The 23,972-nt window shown below is 43.5% G+C and overlaps 2 protein-coding genes across 3 annotated transcripts in view; one reads left to right on the top strand and one right to left on the bottom strand.

The window, feature by feature from the left end:
- The first annotated feature begins 855 nt into the window (after nucleotides 1-855).
- Malsu1 (mitochondrial assembly of ribosomal large subunit 1) lies at nucleotides 856-13,156 on the top strand. 2 transcript variants are annotated; one of them, XM_021641788.2, is made up of 4 exons: nucleotides 856-1,156; nucleotides 2,100-2,278; nucleotides 11,403-11,484; nucleotides 12,814-13,156. In XM_021641788.2, exons 1-4 carry the CDS (start codon nucleotides 919-921, stop codon nucleotides 12,996-12,998), a joined length of 684 nt encoding a protein of 227 aa, XP_021497463.1. In that variant the 5' UTR covers nucleotides 856-918; the 3' UTR covers nucleotides 12,999-13,156. The 2 variants fall into 2 exon arrangements, with proteins under 2 accessions (XP_021497463.1, XP_060236014.1); XM_060380031.1 differs by having other exon boundaries at nucleotides 886-1,226.
- A 222-nt stretch (nucleotides 13,157-13,378) lies between these two features.
- Nucleotides 13,379-23,972, bottom strand: part of Igf2bp3 (insulin like growth factor 2 mRNA binding protein 3) — a 130,805-nt gene continuing 120,211 nt past the window's right edge. The window contains exons 11-15 of the mRNA XM_021641790.2: nucleotides 22,391-22,507; nucleotides 19,375-19,449; nucleotides 16,854-16,985; nucleotides 16,159-16,272; nucleotides 13,379-15,814 (exon numbers count right to left, since the gene is read on the bottom strand). Of these exons, the coding sequence (XP_021497465.1) occupies nucleotides 15,716-15,814; nucleotides 16,159-16,272; nucleotides 16,854-16,985; nucleotides 19,375-19,449; nucleotides 22,391-22,507 (537 nt within the window). The 3' untranslated portion in view covers nucleotides 13,379-15,715. The remainder of the gene's footprint in view (nucleotides 15,815-16,158; nucleotides 16,273-16,853; nucleotides 16,986-19,374; nucleotides 19,450-22,390; nucleotides 22,508-23,972) is intronic.

Here is a 23,972-nt window from a genome sequence, read left to right as displayed (position 1 = left end):
GTGGCCCCCTTTAGGGCTACGCACTCAGCATTCACATAATCTCCGCACTCTGACCAGTTACGGGTCTCTGCTTTAACTGCTGCCCACTGAAAAGAAGAAGTTATTCTGACCAAGGCTAAGACTAGCATTAATCCATAAGGGTAAACCTAAGCATTTAAAAGGAAGATTGACAACATTTACATTTAGGAAAACAGTAGTAATAGGTTTCTCCCCGGAGCCTACCACCTCCTCAGCCATGTTTTTGGTTTGATATCTCTGCCATCTCTCTACCTCTTGAATCTAGTTTTTTTGCTTGTTTGTTTTTGTTTTTGTTTTTTTTACAATGGGAGATGACTACACAATATTTCATTTCCATCTGACAGGGCTAATTTCTGCATATTTGGGGAAGAGGAAAGAGACGAATTAGGGTTTGAGGTGTAGGTGGGGAGAGAGAGGTAGAGGGTAGAGGAAAGGGGAGGTAGGAATCCTTTAATTTCTTTTTAAGATGTATTTGTTTATTTATGTATATGAGTGCTCTGTTTGCATGTATGAGTACAAGACAGAAGAGGGCATCAGACAGACAGATTTTTAGATGGTTGTGAGCCACCATGTGGTTGCTGGGAATTGAACTCAGGACCCCTGAAGAGCCATCTCTCCAGCCCCATGAAGATTGTTTGGGCTTATTTTATTTTATTATTTTTTCGAGACAGCATTCTCTGTGGCTGTCCTGGGACTCACTCTGTACAGCCTCCTGCTTCTGCCTCCCCAGTGTTGGGATTAAAAGCCTGTGCCAAGCCTGCCCCTTTCCTTCTTGATGAAGTACTCCCCAACCAGTGCCCGCCCCTCTCAGCTTTTCGGTCACAGCCCCGCCCATTCCGTGACGTAGAATCCTGGAGCCGCTGGGCGGGCGCCTCCCGCGGAGAAGTCGCGCCGACGGCCATGAGTCCCGGTGGGTTGGCCGCGCGCCGCCTGTGTACGCTGCTGTGGCACGGGGTGCTCTGCCCTCGAGCTGGCCCCGCGGTGCCTTCGGTTCCCAGGCTTCCGCGGCAGACCGAGCGATGGCCTCCGGCGGGGCCTGCGGCCTGCCTGACCCCGAGCCCGACGCGCGGCCTGCACCGTGGGCCTCAGCCGGAGGAGCCGACCGATGGCGACGCTCGCCCGCAGCCGGCAGCCGCAGGTACGCGGACGGGACAGCAGGCGGACGGGCCCGACCCGGGAGGCCCTGGGCTTCTCTGCGAGACTCGGGGGTGAGTCGCAGAACTGGAGCAGACGCAGAGCTAGAAGGGGCTTGCGAGGTAGCTGGCTCCGACTTGCTTTTGGGGTAGTGAAGAGACCGGGAGGCCGGTGTGCTTTCCTCAAAACTCCAGGCATGTGGCTACCCGGCATCACCGCCCCAGGATCCTCACCCGCCTCTCGATCTACCCAGGGTCGGAGGAAATGGACTGATTGGTCTCGGTAGCTCTGTGTTTCTTCGTATCCGCTGAAGGCTGTGGACCAGATATTGGTTGAGAACCTAACTCTTAAGTCTCACAATTTATAGTTCAGCAACCTTTTGTAGCTGCGATTCGATTTAATATGCCCCATGCCCTAGGATGGCGACCTCTCCCCCAAACCATGCTGCTGCTTTTTGGGTGGCATCTCTGCATTTGCTGTATGTCGTTCATTTCAGTCGTAGTGAATAGAAAGTCATTTGCTACTGCCTCCACTTGGGTGGAGCAGTAGTTGTGCTGCAGCATTCGGTGTCTGTGCAATCTGAGCATTCTGCCTAGAAAAGCTGAGCGGTGCTTTATGACAGGTTCAGTTTTGAGCTGATTTTTGCTTGCTTGGTTGGTTTTGATTTGAGTGGAGGTGGTTTTGGGGATCGGACTCAGGACCTTGGACATGCTAGGCAAGCGTTCCACTGCTGAAGCACATCCCCAGGCTTTAGATACTGTCTCCTGTGAGTTGCTCAGACTAGCCTTGAACTTGGGATCCTCCTGTCTGGTGTTGGATATAAATACACTCTTGGGTGAAGAGTTCTACTGTCTCGTGTGCGTCTGCTTCTCTGGATACATGTAGGTCTATTTTTGTTTTGTTTTGTTTTTTCTTGGCCATCTGACACAAGCATTTCTGCATTTCAGGTCACACTGGTGCCAAGTTTGACATCGATATGCTGGTTTCACTTCTGAGGCAAGAAAATGCAAGAGACATTTGTGTGATCAAGGTGCCTCCGGAAATGAGATACACAGACTACTTTATAATTAGTAGCGGGACGTCCACCCGACACTTACACGCTATGGCCTACTACATTGTGAAGATGGTAGGATGTGATCTTTTGTCTTGAACCTTTACCTAGAGAGTAACTTGGTACGCTTGGGTGGGAGTAACAGGATAACCATTGTGAGAGGCTACAGAGAAAGCCCAAGTTTCAGAATTTCCAAGAAAAATGCATAGCCTTTCATAGTGAAAGGCGTGGGCACATGTATTTTCCTTTGTTGAATCCAGGTATTTCTACTTCTTGTCTTTTGTGACAGGAAAAAATTAAGAATAACCTAAAACAAGCTGGAAGACGGTATAAGTCTGTTCTAGAACAGCACCTGTGTGATTGCCTGTAGCCACAAGTGACTACTGAAAGATATTTAAAGATTTATTTTTATTTATGTGTAAGCCTAGTGCCCACAGAGGTCAGAGGAAAGTGTGTGATCCCCCAGAACTGGAGTTAAAGGAAGTTATGAGGTGCCGTGTAGTTTTTGGGATTTAAGCTCAAGTGCTGCTAACCTGGGAGCCAACTCTGCAAGCACTTAATATCCTTTGAAATTAGCCGAGCGTGGTGGTGCATTTAATCCCACCCTCTTGAGAGACAGAGGCAGAGGCAGGCAGATCTCTGAGACCGAGGCCAGCCTGGTCTACAGAGTGAGTCCAGGACAGCCACAGCTACACAGAGAAACCCTGTGTCCAAAACCTATTTTAAATTATATAGCTGTGTATATGTATGTGAGTCACCAAGCATGGCTGCCAAACTTGGGACCTTCACTCCAGCAGCCAGCACTCCTAACCTCTCCATTTTCAGAAATGCTATTCGAATGTAGATCAGACTTTGAAATCCAGTTCTTCATTTATACAAGCCACATTTCAGATGCTCAGTTTCCACATGTGGCTGTGATTTCTTTCATACTGGACAGCTATATAAATTTTCAAAAAGTTCTGGGCAATGCTTCTTGTCCTAATTTGTTTTCTGTTGCTATGACAACTGTGATCAAAGTAACTTTGGAAAGATGTGTTGTGTTTTTAGCTTACAGACCATAGTCCTTCATTGAGTCATGTCAGGGACTCAAGGCAGAAACCTGAAGCAGAAACCAACAGAGGAACTCTGCTTTGTAGTTTGCCTACTGTACCTTGTGTAGCTACCAGAGCCCAGGCCCGTCTGCCTAGGTGTTCCCCAGACACTGTGCAGTATCGGGAAGGTGAAAGTGAAATACATGCAGTCTTTGCCCTGTGACTTTAAGGAGGGTTCATTTTCCAGTTAGATTGATTGAGAACAGGAAAAAAGTGTATAGAAGCAGTGTCTGGCAGATTATGGCACCATTCGAAAGATGAGTAGACATTCTTACCTTGGTAAAAATTGGTCACAGACAAGGCAGTGAAGAACAGCCTAGGATACCTAGAGAAGGCTTTAAAATAAAAATGGGTTTGAAAGCAGACCTGGTGTAATATGATAGAGTAGAGAAAGATTTTTCTTTCCTTCCCCTCCTTTACCTTTTCCTCCTCTTTCTCTTTTTTTCTCCCCCCTTACCAAGACAGAGTTTCTCTATGTAGCCCTAGCTTTTCTGAAACTCACTTTATAGACCAGGCTAGCCTTGAACTCAGAGATCCTCCTGCCTCCGCCAGGTGGATTAAAGGTGACACACACCTTTAATCCACCTGGGATTAAAGGTGTGTGTCACCACCATCGATCAACTGTAAGAAGATTCCTAGGAAGTAATTGAAAACAGGAAGACCAGGAAAGATGGAGACAGTTGCAAGGCAAGCAGCAGGGTTATGGATGAAAAGGTACCAAGACTGTAAGGCTTTTGAGTATTTAAAAAAAAAAAAAAAAATGGAGGTTTTTCAGAGAAGTTTCAGAAGAGTAAAGAAGTACAAATTACTTTTACAAAATGTTTATATGAGAAGGGCAAGCAATGCAAGGTCAAGAAAGTTTTGTTTAGCACTTGAGAAGTGGAGCCAAGAATATCAGTTTAAGGTCATCCTTGTCTACATAGTTGGGGACTATTAAGAAACTGCCTCAACAAGGAAAAATAAATTTTGCTGCCATTTGCTGTAAATATAAAATTTAGGTCCTAACGATTTTAATTAATTAAGTGTATAGAAGAGTGGTCCATGCGTTACCACTATCCCTCTCCAGAACTTTAGTCTTCTTGTAGGACCGAAATTCTTGCTCAGTAGACAGTAGCTCTTTATTCTCTCTTCTTGTGAAACTACTACTTCACTTTGTCTCTAAGAATTTGACTTCTAGTATCTAACAAGTAGAATCCCATGTAGCGTTTGGCCTGGTGACTTGTTTATATCACTCAATCGTTTGTCAAGGTGTGCATGCGCTGTAGCCATGTGCCGGGTTTTGTTTGGTTGTTTTTCTTGTTCAGTGATGGGGCCTGAGCCCAGAGTTCGAGAAGTGCTCTATCAGGGAGCTACACCCCCACCTACTTCTTTTCTTTTGAAGGTTGAAAAACATCCTGCTGTGTGTGTGCACCTTGTTTATCCATTCACCCCCTGGGGACACTTGAGTCTTGTCCAGCTTTCAGCTGTTGTGACTGCTGTGATTTTAAATAGGGACATAGAACTCTCTGCTCATTTTCTTGCTTTTAATTATTCTGGGTGTGCACCTAGAGGTAGACTATTTGGATCATGTAGTTACCTTTTTCTTAACTTCTTTTAAATTAAGGTTTATTATAAAGAACTTGTGAATAATAAACATTACACAGTAAAATTAACCAGGTTTTTTATTTCCATGTATCTCCATCTGTTGATAACATGGGGTTAATTCCTGGGCTACTGGGGTTCCATTCAGCAAGTTCTTGCCTACCCCAATGTCTTAAGAGTATTTTCTTTTAAAAGTTCCAGTGTTTCAAGTTTTATATTGAGGCCTTAGATTCATGGAGTATTTTTTTTTTTTTTTGCATAAGGTGAAAGATGTTAATCTAATTCTTCTGTAGGTAGATGTCCAGTTTAACCTTGTATCATTTGCTGAATCAGCCTTTTCTCCACTATCTGTTTTTGTCTTCTTTAAAATTAAGTAGGTACAGCATAGTTTTATTTCTGTGTCTATCCATTGGTCTACAAATGATTTAATTATTATATTTTTTTAGACTTTAAAATTTTATGTATATGCGTGTTTTGCTTGCATGTATGTATGTGTGTATGTATGTATATATGTATGTATGTCCAACACTTGTGTGTCTGGTGCCCTTGAAGGTCAGAAGATGGTGTTTGAGCCCCTGGAATTGGAGTTACTAATGGCTTTGAGCCACCATGTGGGTGCAGGGAACTGAACCCACATCCTCTTCAAAAGCAATACATGCTCTTTAACTACAGGGCCAACTCTCTAGCCCCTACTTGCCCATTTTTATATCCATGCTAGGCTGTCTTTATCACCGTAACTCTGTGGTATAACTTGGTCAGTATTGTTCTTACTCCTTAGGATTACTTTCACTATTCATGGTCTTTTGTTGTTTCACATTTTTTTTTTAATCTGTGAAATATAACACTGAAATTTTGATAGGTATTGCACTAAATCAGTAAATTAATTCTGATAGTAAAGGCATTTTCACACTGTCTTCCAATCCAGGGGCATGGAAGTTCTGTCCTTCTGTGTCTTTGGGATTTTTCTTTTTCAGTGTCGTGAAGTTTCCATTGTAGAGATCCTTTTCTTCTTTGGCTTGATATATTCCCAAATACTTCTTTTTTAAGTTATTTTTAATGGGATATTTTTCCCACTTGTTTTCTCTGAGAGTACATTGTTAGTATACATAAAGGTAATTAAAAATATTTGACCCATTGACTTTGTATTCTGTATCTTCAAGTTTTTATCAGGCTCAGAGTTTTCTAGTAGACTCTCAGGTATTTTATGTAAAGAACCATGCCATTTAAAATGGGAGGCTTGTTTGCCTTTTTTATTTTTTTGTTGTTGAGACAGGTGTCAGCTGTGAAGCACTGGCTGGCCTGGAACTTGAGATGCATCCTTTTAACTGCCTTTGACAGGCCTGTGCCATCACACCCAGTTTATTTGCAAATTGACATAGTTTGACTTTTCTTTTTTGTTTTTCAAGACAGGGTTATGGAACTTTGTAGACCAGGTTGGCCTTGAATTCAGAGCTATGCCTGCCTCTGCCTCTGGAGTACTGGGATTAAAGGCCACCAAGCAGCCTTGTTTGACTTACTTATTTTCTACTTTTTCTCTTATCTAATCTTTATAGTTAAGACTTACAGTACTACATCAAATAAGAGAGGATGAGTGGGCATCCTTTCTTGGTCCTGAGTTTAGAGGAAATACTGTTTGTCTCCATTTAACATAATATTAGCTACCAGTTTGTTGTATGTAGTAGTAGCTTTGACTGTTGAGGTATGTTCTATCTACTCCTAAAGTCTCTAGAACTTTTATCACGAAAACATGCTAACCCTTTTCAGCATCAATTGAAATAGTTATGTGGTTACTTTCCTTAAGTTTATTTATATGGTGTATTACGTTTATTGAATGTTTGCGAATTACGTTTGCAAATGTTGAACTTTTAGGGTCCGGAATATGCAGAAGTCCAGCATGCTGGGGTCATCACCTTTATAACATGGCAGTAACCCTGAGGGGAGCGCTAAAGCTCTTTTAAAGTCAGAAAGGGAAATTCCTGCTGTGGCTCTGTGACCTTAATTGGGATTGGCTGGCACCCTTCAAACCAGAAGTTAAGCAACCCTGTCTTCCCCAGGGCAGATGTCTTGGCTGTTTCTGATTGGTTGTCCCTTTTCTCTGTTTTTTCCTTTGGCCTGTTCTGTCTAGCAAGAAAATGAAGTCTGCCATGGAGTGGGTCAGACTTATTTAGCCAGGCTCTCATAATCTTGCTTTTCTTGGATGGAGCCCATTTGGTCATAATGGAATTGTTCTCCATAGCCTTGTCTGTTGATGTTTGTGTTTTTTATTTAATTGACCATTTCTTTTATTTCAAATATTGTTTTTCAATGTTTCAATCTCTTTGCTAAATTTTCTCCACATTTTAAGAGTTTCACCTTCAATTTAGTAATTGTTATAATCACTTCAGCTTCTCTTTATGAAAATCTTGAATAGATTTCCTTAATTTGTGCACCTCTTTGAATTTTCTGTGTGATCATAAATTCTTTTAAAAAATAAAGTTCTGGATTTTTTTTTGTCAGGCATTTAAGCTATCTCTAGTTTTGGATTCTCTTATGGGAGTTAGAGGGTTGGTATAGGTGGTGGGTGAGTCATATTCTTTGTGGGTTTGTGGTTTTGTTTTACCTGTCTGTTGGAGAAGGTGTGTTCTGACTTCCTCATCTGAGCCTGGATATTTTGTTTTCTGAAATGCTTTCTGGAGAAGTGGCTCTCAACCTGTGGGTGAAGACCCCCTTTCATAGGGATTGTGTATCAGATATCCTGCATTTTAGATGTTTCCGTTATGAGTCATAACAGTAGCAAAATTACACTTACAAAGTAGCATTGAGATAATTTTATACTTGGGGGTCACCACAACATGAGGAACTGTATTAAAGGGTCATTGCATTAGGAAGGTTGAGAACCGCTGTCCTGTACCTGCTGTGTGGACTAGTGAAACTTGGTGTTGATTGTCAAATTGATTGCTGAGGTGATCCTGTCTTGGGTATGTGCCAGCAGGACCAAGCGTGAGCCACACCCTAAGCACTAAGGAGGACAAGTGGAGTCTGTAACTGCTACGAGAAGGTACCAAACTTCAGGCCCTATGAAGTAAGTCTGCCTACCACCTAGGGGCTATGGTTGTGGCCACAGGCCCAAAGTAACGTCTGGGAACACAGCAGTACACCCAGGATCCTGCAGTGACCACTGGAATCTTAGAAGTCAGAACCCCAGACACACACTGACCTCAGGCTGGAGGCCTGCTCACCTGGCACGCTCCGATCTTGCTGGAGTCAAAAGCCTGAATGTCCAGGGTGCAGTTTTTAACTTTTTAAGGAACTTCAAATACAATTGACTGCACTGCAGTTTCCATTCTTACTAGAAGTGTCAGTGTCTACAAATTTTTTCCACATTCAGACCAAAATTCCCACTTTGCTTCTCTGATAGTAGGTATCTGTATGGGTATGAAACAGTATGCCATAGCTTGGACTTGCATTGATTAGTAATATAATCATTACTAGATTTTGTTGCTGTATAAATTCTTTGGGAGACTGTCTGTCTCCCAAAGGTATACATTACCTTTTTTTTTTAAATCTGTTTTCTTGTTAAGAGTTGTGCTTTCTGCATATGAATTCCTTGTCCCTGCAAAGCCTGCTGTTCTGTGGGTGGTCATTTGACCTGTGGGTAGTGTCATTTGAGGTGTTGTGGTACTAGATTGAAACCCAGGGTCTTTGAGCACACCAAGTGAACATCTTGCCACTGGATTATAGATCTCTAGCTCCAGGATTTATTTCATTCTCATGAGCAATTTTCCTTTTTCTTTCAAGAGCCTTAGTTTCAAGTCTTAAGCTTAAGTATTTTAATCCATTTTGTTTTTAATTAAAGGTTTTGTTTTTTCTCCATGCCCGCTGTAGCTCCCAAATCATGAGACAGACCTATTACATTTAGTAAGCTGTAAAGCACTGTAGCTGGGCAGATACTCATCTTCGGTATCGCTCTGGGCTAGCCTGGCCACTTCCGAATTACTTGCCATATTGTTCCTGCCTGGGCTGCTTCTACTCCATCAGGTCAGTCCTCATGGCCATGTCCTTCCTCTCCCTCTTCTGTCCATCTTGTGGTCCTTGCCTGAGACGTGACTGAGAATGAAAGTCCAGCCTCCCTGTGTTCTCTCACCCAGGTATAGGCTGCTCAGCTTCTCTGTTAACCAATCAGAGATAATTGGGGAGCAGTGTTTACACAACAGTGATCAGTGATCATGACAAAGCCCACATCAGATCTCAAGGCACAGAAATCAGCATCTGAACACATAGTGTACAAAAACATCCTCCAACAATTTTGAGTGAGTTTTTATAAAGTTTTCTAGTACTGATTGTTCAGAGACTATCCCCATTTTCCCACTGAAAGGTCTCGGCACTTGAGTTTGACTGTATATATGAGGGTTAATTTCTAGATGCTATTTCATTGGTTTGTGTATATACTGACTAGGTAGCTTTGTACTAAATTTTTGGGTGGTGGTTGTTTGGTTTTAGGGATGAACTCAGGCTTTAAGCACCTTAACATTCATCTCCCCCCCCCCCCACCTCTAGCCCCATGGAAAGTTTTAAAATCCAAGTATATAATTCCATCAACTTGTTCTTCTAGATTCCATTAGCTGTTTTAGGGTTTCCAGAGCTCCCATACCCGTGTTGTTGTGGAGTCTTCTGTTTCTTTCAGATGCACCCTTGAATTTTTTATGGGTTACAGTGACTCTGGAAGTTGCTTTGAGAAGTGACAGTATGGTAACAGTCCACAAACTGGGCATCTCTCCACTGGTTAGCATCTTTCCTTTAGTGTGCATGCACAAGTTTCTTCTACGAAGTTTATTCCTAGTTTAATTCTTTCTGAATTTTTTCCCAGTTTGGGTGCTTTTTCTTTCATTTGTTCTGACTAGCGCTTACAGTCAAAGTGGACATCCTTGTCATGTGTCTTGATGGTACATTTTCCTTTCCTGCTCTTTACAGTGTACATTTGGCTGCAGTTGGGATTTCGGTGCATGCGTGTGCACTGCAAGTTCCCTTGCAGCGATACTTTTGATGTGTCCCGAAAGTTAATGATCATGTCTCCACGTTTTCTTGTCCGAACTCATCTCTAACCATGGTAACTAAAGTGCACTGATTAATTCCTGCAGATCTGTAAGTTTCCTTCTGTTGATATTTTCATTCCGTTCCTATGAGAATGGTATCGCAGGCCTTTAATCCCAGCATTTGGGAAGCAGAGGCAAGCAGGTCTCAAGTTTGAGGCCAGCCAGAGCTACGTTTTTAAGAGTTTCTCATCTCTTTGTGGTCTCGTTAACATGTGTTGCCACAGACTGTGCCTGTACGCTCAGAAAAGTATTATACAGTTGTGACGTGGAATGATTTGTTTAGTAGGCCTAGTTGAGAGCATTGACCTCTATTCCCTTAGGAATGTGATTTTCTATCCATTATTGAATGTAGGTTAATTGAAGTCTGTTGCTTCCTCCTTCAACTATGTTTCATATTTAGGAGTTATGCTGCTTAGATGTGTGCGTGTGTGTACACACACACACACACACACACACTCACACATGTTAAATCTTTGTGGAGTTTGAGCCCTACAGATTTTTTTTTTTTTTTTTTTTTTGACACAGGCTCACTCTGTAGCCATGATGGCTTCAAACTTGTGTGATCGATCCTCTTGCCTTAGCCTCTCAGGTGCTGTGATTGCCAGTGTAAACCACCACACTCACAGCCTTTGGAATGATGTTCACGCAGAGGTCAGAGGTTATCATCCAGTTTCTTCCTCTACTGCTAAGTTACTTTTTGAGACAGTCTCATGGAACCTGGGGTTTGGCAGTTCAGCCTGACTGGCTAGCCCAGGGTCTGCTGGGAGTCCAGGTGCACACTGCTGTACTCCGTTGTTTATGTAGGTGCTATGGATGGTGAGTCTCAGGCCCCCTGGGGGGCTACAAAACAAGACCCAGTATAAAAGGTGGGGAAGGTTGGGAAAATGGCTTGGTGGGGAAAGCGCTTGCTATAAAAAGCATGCGGACCTGTCTCAGCCTCTCTTGTCCCAAATTAAGGACATGTATAACCACATTCAGCTCCCTTTGTCCTTAGACTGCCCCTGGCCTCCTGTAAGTTTTCATTGCACTAATATCAGACAAAAGCTTTTTCGTGCTGGTGAGCATGAGACTGCCCATAGTTCTCTGGGGAGGAACACACACGGGATGTTTTATGTGTATCCTGAGCTTGAGGGAAGCCAGCACTGAAGACCTGTGAGTGGAGGGGAGCTGGGTGAACACATGTTGGTGAGAACCAGAGAATACCTCAGGTATGCTGGTGTGAGTGAGGAGGCTGCCTTGGAAGGACCTGCGCAATTTGAGTTAGAGAAACATAGCCAAGGAGAAGATTAAAAGAGACGATTGTTCTTTTTCTAAATTCTGAGTCATGGGGCAGAGGATGGCTGTGAGAAATGAGTTAGCTAGTCCCTAAATTCAGTCCATGAAAACCATCATTCCCTAAGTAGAAGCACAGACTCTGCTCTCTCTTCTAAATGTTCGGCCTGCTTCCCCCCCCAGTATAAACACCTGAAATGTAAAAGTGACCCGTACGTCAAGATCGAAGGGAAGGACACCGATGACTGGCTATGTGTGGATTTTGGTAAGTTACTGTTGTGCAGTTTACAGATAAATTCCTACCACTTAAACTTGGTTTCAGCTGGGGGGAAAAAAGGTGAGTGCATATTAAGGGTAAGATTTTTGAAATGTATTTCAAGTAATAAGAGTTTGATTATAACTCAGGAAGTGTTATTTACATGTGAAAGCTTTGCCTAACCGAAGTACTCTGGAGAATACACTCTTCTATGTAAGGAGCCATACAGATGAGTAGTAGTTTCAAAACGCCTCCCAGCCAGATCCATACTTCTAAGTGAAAACAACCGCTGTGTGCCTACTCTGGGGCCAGTTCCTTGTAACAGTTCATCTTTGAAAGCAGTCAGGCCAAGAAGACACCTGGAGGCAGAGAGCTGATGAAGAGGCCATGAAGGGGTGCTGCTTACTGGCTTGCTCAGCCTGCTTTCTTTTAACCCAGGACCACCAGCCCAGGGCTGGCACCATCACTGGCACCATCACATCAATTACTAATTAAGAAAATGCCCTATTGGTTGCCTGCTCATAGCCCAGTCTGCTGGAGGCATCCTGTCAGGTGACTACAGCTTTGTGTCAAGTTGACATGAAACTAGCCAGCTCACCAGTTGTCATTCCAGTTTCATGAAGACAAGACCATTCTGAAAAAGCATAGTATTTCTTGTGACAATCGTAGTAACCAGCTTCGTAGTCTTTGTGCTGGCTCTCTGAGCCTCAGAGCCCATAAGGTAAACCACAAGGCCAGAAAGGCCAGCTGACACGCATACACCAAGAGTGTTTTTAAGTAGGATGAAGCAGGCCCACTTTTTTTTTTTTTTTTTTTTTTTTTTGTGCTGTGCAACAGCATGGCTGTAAAGCAGGGTTTCCCAGCTTTTGTCATTTCGTGTTTTGCTGTATGCTTAGGGAACATGTTGTATACTGTGGATCAGGATGCTTAGTAGCAGGATCTACTCCACTTTCTCCACTTAAAACTGTCAAAGGTGTCTATGGACATTGAAGCATTGCTGTGAGCAGAGCTGTCCTTCATCCTGGAGGCAAGCCCTATCTGATAGGACTACTGACCTTGAAACCTTGTCACAAGATGTGCAGAAAAGTGAAACTGGGAGACAGTTGTCACAGGGTATGACCGGAGAAACCTGATAGACCAACTTAACATTCCCATGGATTAACATGTTGACCACATTTCTACACCAAGTGGCAGATGTGCTAACAAAGGTACAGCAACGTTGCTTTGAAAGGAGGGGTCCGCCATTTGCCCTCCTAAAGAGTCCGAGGTGAGGGACATGCATTGATAAAAATTTAAGCAATGAATTTTTTCATTGTGATTTTTATCTGTTCCCGATAGGCAGTATGGTGATCCATTTGATGCTTCCAGAAACCAGAGAAACCTACGAATTAGAGAAACTATGGACTCTCCGTTCTTTTGATGACCAGTTAGCTAACATAGCAGCTGAGACGTTACCTGAGGACTTCATTCTTGGACTGGAAGACACTGCATCCCTGACTCCAGTGGAGTTCAAGAGCGAATAAAACAAAGTCAATGCCTTTAATTCCTTAGGTGCAGCTGAGCCATCTGTAAATGCAGGTCATGGCCCCATCCACTCGATCACTACAAATCTTGTATACCTCTTGGACACTCATGGTGGTGACTGTGCAGAGACTAGATAAAATAGCTCACAGACAAAGAACCAGTCAGTTCACTCCTGGTTTCTCAGTATCTTGTCTTTACTCTTGGGACCCTAGCTGGATTGCTTGAGGTAGCACTGATAACCAGGATTAACTCAAGTTCTCTGTTCAGATTATTAATTTTGTCTAAATGTAAATCTTATTTACTATGGAATGGCCAAACCTTGGGAAAAAAAAAAAAATCAACCCTTCTTCCCTATCCAGTTTTTTAGGCAACTTAGGACAGTAGTAAGTAACAGGGCACGAGGATAGTTTTCTATAGCCTTCCAGAATACTCCAAGTGGCAGAAGTAGAATATTTACAATATTAGGGAATGCCATCGAAATCTGTAGATCTTAGTTCATATTAGATAGGGCAACCAAGGTTCACATTAATATACTGGGGGCTGAAAAAAATAACTTAGTGGTAGATTACTGCCCAGTGCAAGATACATATCAGAAACAAACTCATCTGAAAACATGCTACAGAAACTGTGGCTTATGATGAAAACTTTATTCTGCATCAAGGTACCTGGAAAACGAAGCTGCATTTGGGGCACATGATAGATGAGAAATGATCTGTATATGATGAACACAAACTCAATTAAAGAATTACTCAGTACCAGGTACTCCAGACCACCAATACTTAAGTGAAAGTAAAACATGATTTGCCACTCTAAAGGCTAGACGTGAAACATGGCAGAATTGAAACCAGCAGATAAAATCTAGCACCTGTCAGTTCTTAAAATACAAATACTGGAAAAATCAAATATTGAGGAAGAGCTCTGGCCTTAATTAAACACGTCTCCCCTGATATCCAAGGAGGAGAACAGGTCACTTCTTTTTTTAAGCAGTTTACGTCCGTTGAATGAAAAAATACAAATGCTAGATGAATTCAGTTGTAAAAAGTGGGTGCTTTTTGGCTAAAAACTACAAAATAGACTGGATTTCTGAAAGGTTTAGTAAATCATTTTCACATTGTCTAAATGATATGCTGATAAGCCTGTAGCAGTTTATGTTGAAATACAAATGAGGCAAAATGATTTTCCGAAAGGTTACATAATGCCCTCAAGGTCAGTGTAATACGACTGTAACAACCTTATGAACAAAGTAACAAAAACAACTCAGAGAGCAACATGGCCTTGAGGACTACCCACACCCACAAGTGTCCATACCGGACTTTGCCACTAAGTTAAGGAAGGGTAAAGGGATCGCTTCAGCAGTCCTTTGCTTCTGCAGTCCACACTCCCCAAACCGTTTGCTGCATTACTCCCTTCCCTGACTCACTCAGGGAACTGCAGGGGAGACAGCAACCCTGCTACATTCCATGTAAGATTTCTGGTGGACGTAATTCTTCCACTGCTTACAAAATCTTCAAAATAGCTTAGTTAGGCTCATGACAGTGCCAGGCACAAAGGAGATAGAGCTTTGTGCTGCCGTTTCAGCACCGCGGTACACCGGGCTCCCACTGGTATTCACAAAGCAGTTTGGTGCCTGCTTAGAGTATCGCCTGACCTCACGTGTGTTGGCAAGCTGAGCTTCCTGTGAGACAACTCAAGCTGATTTTGTTTGAATTCTGCATTTCTTCACTGACACGCTTCCTTTAGGTAATGACAGTCAAAGTGTTCACGCATAGCTAAACACAAATCCCCAGTCTTCTGGACCCCTTTTTATCCTAGCCCTTCCAAACTTGCCACCACTCTGCTCTGTTGGTACCACCAGTAGCCTTCCCCACTATAGACAAAAGAGTACATGTAATCGCTGCTCTCCGAGAATAGGCACTGCTCCGGATCTTTGAACATTTATTGGACTTTCCATTTACTGTCAAAGGCTCAAAAAATGCAAAATTAATTTTCCAAACTTGACGGTCACCAGCAAGACGTAAAATTCCTTTCTCAATTACTTGCCTATCAGCTGACAACTGTTAATTTTTATTTTATTTTTTTAAAAAACGGTTGGAGTTTCTTTATAAAGTATATAAAATTTTCAAAAAAGGAATAATTTTGCTTTTAACTGTATTACTGAATACCTGAGGTAGTTGAGTAAAAATGCACGTTTAATACCCCGCCAACAGCGGTTGGCACTTCCCTTAGGCTATCCACGTTAGTGTTAGAGAAACAGGAAACCACAACTCTTCTATTCTAATGGCTTAGCATTGTGTTCCTGTGGCAGTTCTACTTTGATCCAATTTCAACAATTGGACTTAGGAACGATCTATTTTTAAATTTATTTGAATTTAGTGAATGTACCATTACGCCAATTTCCGGCATTATGAAGGGATGTTAAGGAAAATTAGAATATTTGTTATACTTTGATATCACAAGGGAAGTGCAGAGTCCTTCTCTTTCCCTACCCCCACTTTTTTTCTTTCTTTTTTTTTTTAAAGCTGGGTGTCATACATTTCAGAGAGCATAAAGTATACATTCTCACAGAGACAGGAGTTCGAGTTGCCTGGTCCTCAGAAACAACCGGCTAGGTAAACACTCGTGCGTGTGATTCTGGATGGGTCAGCACCCGTCTGTTGGTTAAGCAAATCTGTCTTTGGTTTGGCATCTGCCTCTGTGGTGGCTGTCTCCTGAGCCTTTACTTCCGCCGTGACTGAGGTGCTCCACTCTGCAGAGCTTTCTGCTGTTGGTGCTGCTTTACCTGAGTCAGAATTTCCTGAATTTTCCTCTGGGCAACCTACAAAAGGACAGAACTTCATAGACTCTAGATGGTCCAAAGTCACTAAGTTACTCCATTGCATAAGCATCAAGTTGCATTCCTCTAGCCCAATACTTAACAGTGTGCTGCCTGAAAAGGAAAACTAGATGTACCCGGCACAGCCAGGCCCAGCACTGTGTGAAGACAGCTGAGGTATGGGCATCTTGAGGCTAGGAGCTCAAGGCCAGTCTGGGGAAGAGCAGAGACAGCTTACCCCCTCCCAACACTCTTAGGCTATAAGCATCCAAGAGGCTCTCTTAGGTATATGAAATGGGAGCCCCAATGACAGAGCTCAAGAACTTGTCATTTTGGAAGCCACTTGCCTGGCAAGCATAGAAGTGGCCAGTTATTTTGACAACAACTTGGTCATTCTCGTCAGGTGTCTGGTCACGGGGGACAACAACTTCAGCACTTGATAGATTCTGGAGTTCATTCACCTGAAATAGAAAAAAGTCCTATCACGAAGCATTAAAGCCTGGTTCCCGCCCGCTTACTGTATGACAGATGCGGCTTTGCCTATACAGAGTTCATTTCAGCCGCTAACAGTTCTCTGTGCTAGATTCTCATTTTAATATGACTAGAAGTAAGGCCTGGCCAAGGAAACCAGTTTATCCATTACAAAAGTAAACAGTGAAAACCCCAGTTCTGCTCAGTGTGCATTCTGCATTACTTCAAAGATGTAGGTCTGGAAATGACGTAATTGAGAAAGACTGCAAACTACTTTTTGCAGTTTGAAGATAGTTGTAAAACTTCAGTTCCTGTCCTTTAGGGTTTATAAAATAAAACAAAAAGTTCCAAGTTATACATGGGAAAAAATGCTGGACACCCCATGCAAGTCCCAGGCCAGTGCCCTGGTCGGAGGGAGATAAGCCCAGTCTCATTGGCAGGTTACAGAAACAAGGGAACCTCTCCAAACCTTGGTCAGGATGGTACCACTTTGTATAAACTCGCCAAAGCCCAGTTACAGCTCAGTCCCTGCACCTCCTCAGCCCGGCACAGCTGCTTCTGGGGTACTTGCCGTTTTGCCTCCTTTCCCAATAACTCTGCCAGCGGCAAAGGACGGCACTCTGATGTGAGCTTCAAGTTTCACCTCTTCCTTAGGACTGACGAAGTTTTCTTCCTTAATCTTCCCATAAATTCTTCCCTGAGCCTACAGGTGACAATATGTCCTGTCAGTGTTATTCGTACTTGAAACAAAAGGTCAGTTAAAGTCTGAAGACAGCCTAACTCAGCCTGCAGGATCCATTGCAGTGGAGCATCGACATCTGGAACGAAGACCACAGCAGTGTAAGACAGTAGCTAGGAGCAGAGGCTGACGATAACCTGTCTCACAGGCAGCGAGACTGAATTACTGACAAAAGAAGGATCTGAGCAAAGGGCAATGATGCACCCGTAACAACGAGACCCACACTGCACACCGATTTGCCACGCTTTGCTGAAAATAAAGGCAATTAATAGTAGAATTAAAAATGATTTTAGAGGCAAATGGCCATTCACACTCCAATCTTGAATAAAGCCTCCTGCTCTGTCAATAAGAAACATTGCATTTTTCTTGAACAAAAGAAACCAGGAAAGAACTATATAGTTGAACTATATAGCCAAGCCCATGTCTAAACAGCACAGACACCAGCCAACATAAACATTTTCTATTTAAACAGCTCTCTTCCTTGGGTGATTTTAGCTTCATGTAGGCTAAAATGCTGGGCATGGCAGCTTGTGTGACAGCACTTGGGAGGCCAAGGAAGAGCATTACCACAAGTCTGAGGCCAGCTCTGGCTACCAAGTGAGATCCTGTCTTCTCTCCTCCCTCCCAAAAAAGGCTACAGAAATCAGGTTAATCTACACTTCTGGTATGTACGAATGCGTCCCATGCACAACTAGATGTTATGTGTAAGGATCCTCCTGTGCATCCATTAACTTGTTTTCATACACTTCAAAGGAGACAAGTCTAAGCTGGGAAGTTGGGCTAATCCTGACAAGCTGCCAAGACAAACCATAAAAACCCAACGAACTATATTTTCATGGGTGTAGAAATATTAAGCTCATTTGGAAGGACTAGGAAAAAAAGAGAATCATCTCCACTCTCCATTCTATTCAATTCATTATTTTTAAATTTTTGATGTATATGACTGTTTTACCTGCATGTATGTCTGGATTATATGTGCATGCATGTATGGTGGGTATCACCGGTGGTTTCTCACGTGCTAGCAAGGGGCTGTGTTGTACTCCTGGCCAGTGTTTAACATTTCCAGTTCATGCAGATTCTAGGACTGCTGGGAGAGGTAAGTTACCTTGATGTGTAGGCAGTTGCACTAAACATCAAAGCATTTGTGTGTTCTATTCTCTGCAAATGAAAGCAGCTTTGGGTTTTCATTGATTAAAGTAAAGTTGATGTTTAAAACAAAACAAAACAAAAAAAGAATCCAAAATACAGCTTTAGGCAGAGCAGAGCAGGGCTCTGGGTCAGTCCTTTGCTTCCCAAATAGAGGTGGTGAGGTGAGCTGTGGGCAGTGTAGCGGAGTGTGCACAAACAGCAGGGAGACTAAGGTTGAGAGTGAATGCTTGACCTTTTACACAGCAGGTAGTGGGACTTAGGAGCAAGACACAGGTGTAGGACTGGCGAAGTAGCTCAGCAGGTAAATAAAATACTCTCCACTAAGCCAGACAACCTGGGTTCAATCCCCAGGACCCACAGACTCACACAAGTTGTCCTCTGACTACAAGCATGCCATAATGCCCATGCTCCTTCCATAAATAAACTAGAAAAGAACAAACAAGCATGTAGGTGTTAGATCAGTGAACAGAGTTTAGTAGTTGCTGAAGAGAAGGTGTTCCAGTGCTAACCACTTGCTAGAGAGAAGGCACCTGTCACTGCAATGGCTTCACTGACTTGCTCAGAGTTGGCTGTCACCAGGAGCAGCATGGTGCGATGGTGCGGCTTGTTTCAGGCGCTATTCTAAGCACTGTATATACTGGACAGCTACCTAGCATAAAGGTGCTTCTATCCATTCTACAGATGAGGAACTGGGAAGAACAGGAACTCATCTAAGGTCACAGAAATGGTAAATGGCTAAAGTAGGATTTGCAATACGGGTCTAGCTCCAGAGTTGTCTCCATCACCTCAGAATATGTGGAGATTTTTCCAGCTCCCAAGGACCAAGTGAGTGAACGTGCAGTAGCTCAAGCGAGGTCTCACGCCATCACCACTCCAACGGTCCTTAAAATCCTAGGACAGTGCTTGGTGAAGGGTAAGAGAAAAGGGGTCACTGTAACTCAAGGTTAGAGCATCTCCAAGGCGAGGAACAGGTTTACAAGGCTCTTTAGCAGGTGGGTGTGTATATGTCAGTGTTAAGGTGCCAACCATCTCAATGGTGACAGTAAACCAACATCATTACACAACTTTAAAGGCTCTTGGTTTATGGTTGTGATACAGTTCTGGCACGGCTCCACTCTGATCTCTGGAATTTCCACTGATGCAGGGCTGAAAAAGCAACAGTGTCCTATGCCCTCTCATTACCTGTGCCCTTCACAATACGTACCTTGAACTGAGCCTCTGGTGGTCCAGTGATAATCACCATCCTCACCTTAGCATCTGGTGCTTCGGCCGGAGCGATCTGTAACAAACCCATCAGCAGTAATTAGAATACTTTCTGGTGTCATTAACAAACCTTAGGCCAACCAGCCTAATGCCTGCACATGATTGACTGAGGTGGGGAATTAAATGTCTTCTGGAAAAGAATTGTGGAGAGGCTGTGGTTAATATGGACCAGTCATACACAGCACACTGTCTACTGAATACTTAAATGATGCCTGGCTCTAATGTAAAACTGCATGTACAATCACTGAGCCAACCCATACCACATCTAGCTGAAGAATAATCACTTTGAAATGGGATCACAGAAGGCTAAAGACATTAAGGGACCCGACCCACAACTATACTTGAAGCCTTGAGTGAGCTGGGTGTGTCCACCGCCTGCATTTCTCATAGCAACACCAGTGGTACTGGAAGTGTGGTAACATGTTAGAAGCTCTGGACTCCTAAATTGTGAGGCTTCTACATCCAAGGCCTCTCCTTAGCTTTCAGAGGAAAGGGTAATGCTGTCTAGGCAGCTGTGTTTTTTTATTTTTTTCCTTTAAGACAGAGTTTCTCTGTGTACCCATGGCTGTCCTGGAACCTGTGTACCCATGGCTGGCCGAAAACTCACAGAGATATGTCTACCTCTGCCTCCCAAGTGCTGGGATTAAAGGCATGCGCACCACCACCTCCCACGGCACCAGTGCTTCTTACACTTAGATGAGGAAAAAAAAAAACCTCTGGGTTGCTTAAACTTACTTGTATACTTTTTATTGCTTAGCCTATTGGTAAGTCTACTCACTAGAAGGACATAGTGAAGCAATATTAACTGAGTGGGATACAGGTAAACAGATTTCTCAGTTTTCATGGAGTGTATAAAATCACAAACGTTCAGGCTGGGGATCTAGGGAGAGGAGCCAGCATGCCCAGGGCCATAAGAAAGGGTTTTGTGACCCTGCTGGGGAGTTACTTTAAAGAAATCTGGGCTGAGGAAATAACTCAGTCGAAAGTCTGCTGTGCAGTGTCATGGGCAGGAGTGTGGATGCCCATGTGCATAATGCCAGCACTGGGAGGCAAAAATGTGTTCCCCAGATCAAACCAGGCAGCCAAACAACCTTACTGATAAACTCAGCATTCAATGGAGAGACCCTGACACTTCGTAGGCATTTGCTGTGCAAAACCTAATTGTTACATTACAAAACTGTATAAGAACAAACACAAGCTACCCCAATTCTATCACTGAAGATCATCCCTGCCAATTATTTGATGTCTTTTTAAAGGCGCTTTTAAAAACATAAAACAGGTTTTCACAGACCATTTCCTAAGGTAAGCTGTGAACATGGCTCTATTGATGGGAATGTTTGCACTCCCAGCACCCACATAAGCAGCCCAGAGGTAGAAAGGCAGAGACTAGAGGATTCCTAAACTCACTGGCCAGGCAGCCCACTGAGTCAGTGAGCTGGTAAGTGACACTCAGAAATTAATGTGACTGAGGATGTGACTGAGGAAACAGGAGACATGTGCATGAGCTCCCTCTTACAGGAGTGCACACACAAACACCCCCTTGTCTAATACTGAATTGCTTCAGCACATCAAAATACAGAGCCTGCAGCACACACAATGATCTCTTGACAGGCACTAGTGGTCTCACATCTACATAATAAATGCTTAATGACAACACAAAACTCCTCTTCTGCCCCTTCAGCTTTGCCTGGCCGAGTTCTGAGAATGGAATGTATGCAAAACTACCCCGCAGCAATGAACAGGCAACTCTTATGGGGAAGACTTCACTATATCCTCCTTTCCTCATTGGCCAGGTGGCAGACATGGCTCTTTCTCTCATTCTGTAATAGACACTAGATTTTGCAACTACACTGGAGAATCATGGGATACTCCCTGCAGTGATGCAGTTCTTAACACCACTTTGTAGAACCTGTGGTAGCAGAACCTGTCATTTCATCTTTGTTGTTTACTGTGTCCCTTCCATCGTCTTCAAAATAAAGACACACCCCATCTTCAATAGACTTTCATTATTGAATCGCCACTGCTGGATGCACCTTTTTCTTCTTGTTTACTCTTTTTAAAAAATTAATATATTTATTTATTCACTTTCCATCATGATTGTAGCCCCTCCCTCCTCTCTTCCTGGTCCTATTCTCTCTCTCTCTTCCCCCTCCCCCTTTCCTATTCTTCAGATAAGGGAACCCCACCCATACCCCAGCTCATTAAGTGGCATCAGGACTGAGCTGGTACTCTTCCTCTGTGGCCTGGGCAAGGCAGCCCCACAAGGGAAGAGTGGTCAAAAAGCAGGCAACAGAGTCCAAGACAGAGACAGCCTCCATCCCCTTACTAGGCACCTGAATGAAGCCTGAGCTGCTCAAAGAAGATAAATAACAAGGAGGACCCAAGGGGGTAGGGTGCTTAAATTTTACTCAGAAGGGGAAATAGAATAGATGGCAGAAGTAGCTGAAGAGAGGGAATAAGTCAGGAGCCTAGTACAGCTGTCCTCTGAGAGGCTCCACTAGGCAGTGGATTGAAACAGAAGCTGAGACTCACAGCCAAACACTGGTTGAAGCCTAGGGAGTCTTGTAGAAAAGTGGGAGGAAGAACAGAACGACCTGGAGCTGGCAGGAGCGCCACAGGAAGACCAACAGAGTCAATTACCCAGGGCCCAGAGGGGTTTGCAGAGACTGAAGCACCAACCAGTGACCATGCATAGACTAGACCTAGGCCCTCTCCACAGTCATGGTTCTTAGAGCAACAAATGTGGAGATAAGCTAGAACAAGTTGTAAGTTAAGGCCTCAAAGGTGCTGAGATATTGTCCAGTTTGCTTCTCCACAGATTGATTTTTCTAAGAGAGAATTAACTAGCCACAATTACGCCACTATTGTAGGGATCCTGTCCTATAGCTACCTAATCCTAATCCAGCCCACCACTTTCACCTATATAGTCAGGAGAGCCGCTGTGTGTAGAGCAGTACCTTAATGGAAGCCCCTGCAAAGCGAGAAAGCTGTTTGATGTGTTGGCCCTGCTTGCCGATGATGGCGCCGACCGACAGGGCAGGAATAAACAGGTGCACAGTCTCCGTTTCCGATTGCTGTAAGAAAAGAAGGCCAGGACATGAATGCTTATTTGCTGCCAGATAAACCACCTTTGGCAAGGGCACATCCTTAGACAGCAGCTGTATAGGAAGGTTTCGGGAAAACTGCAGTGAACTGACTGGAGCTTGCCCATCGAGCCAGGGATTCAATTATAGATGCTTTGCCTTTTTAATATATATTTAAAACATACAGACTATGTCCAATGTGGCTTTCAGACTACATATCACAAACTAAACAGCAGGAAAGACTATAACCTGCATGCTTTAGGCCTGTCTTCCTTTCTTTTTTTTCCCCCAGAGCTAAGGACTGAACCCTTGGACTTGCTAGGCAAACATTCTTCCCCTGAGCTAAATCCCCAGCCTCAGGCTTTTCATTCATAAACACAGTAAACGACTCCTACATATGTATAGACAATGCCACACACCATTATCATTCCACACCTATCACACAGAAGCATAAGACTGAACTATAAAGGAAGCATTTTCTTCAGTAACAAAATGCTTTAAGACACTCCCCTCCCTCTGCCCTCTTTGCTCTCCCCTGGCATCTAATCTACAAGCAGTCACAGAGCATTTGAAAGTAAGTCCTGATGGGTTTTTTGCACAGATGGGCTTATCTGTGCACTTCACAACTTCCCAGATTCTCACTGGTCACACATGTACTCTCCAGGCTCCTTTCACACAGTCATTACAGCAGGGATGAAAGGCAGTCACTCAGAGACTGGATTCCTCACACAGCCATTCCAAGGTTCGATAGTGGTGTGAGATTTCTACTAAAGCAACCTCCCTGCTCATGCAGTTTATTCTGTATTTACCTTCAAAGGACAAGAAGTGTGTTCCAGAAAGATTTAACACTAGCAGTGGTGGTTAGAATGAATGGTTCCCATAGGCTCACAGAGTGGCACATATTTGGAGGTGTGGCCCTACTGGAGGAAGTATGTCACTGGGTGTAGGCTTTGGGGTTTCATAAGCCCAAGCCAGGCCCAGTGGTGCTCTCCCTTCCTGCTGCCTGCTGATCCAGATGTAAAATTCTCACCTGCCTCTCTACCACCATGTCTGCTTTCCGACCATGATGATAATGAACTAAACCTCCAAACAATAAGCCAGCCCCAATTAAACATTTTCCTTTTTTTAAGTGTTTCTGTGGTCATGATGTCCCTACATAGCAATAAAATCCTGACTAAGACAGTCACCAAGGGGGTTTTGGAGAAGGTGCCACAGGCGCTATGTTGGGTTATCAAGATGTCAGAAAAGAATCCACGAAGCTGAGATAGAGGAGGAATATTAGGCTAAAGGAAGCTGTTCCTTATGGCTGAGATAATCTGACCCACTTCTATTCCATTTCCCTAACATCTTTGCCACCCATAGTTAGAATAAAAAATTGTTCTAGAGCTTCTTGCACATAAGAAATTTGCTGTTAAAAAAACATATCATGGGAGCCGGAGCCATAGCTCAGCTGTTA

This window comes from Meriones unguiculatus, chromosome 3 (genome assembly GCF_030254825.1).
Source record: "Meriones unguiculatus strain TT.TT164.6M chromosome 3, Bangor_MerUng_6.1, whole genome shotgun sequence".
Taxonomy (NCBI): domain Eukaryota; kingdom Metazoa; phylum Chordata; class Mammalia; order Rodentia; family Muridae; genus Meriones; species Meriones unguiculatus.
The sequence above is the reverse complement of the archived record's forward strand: the minus strand, read 5'-3'. Positions and strand labels throughout refer to the sequence as shown.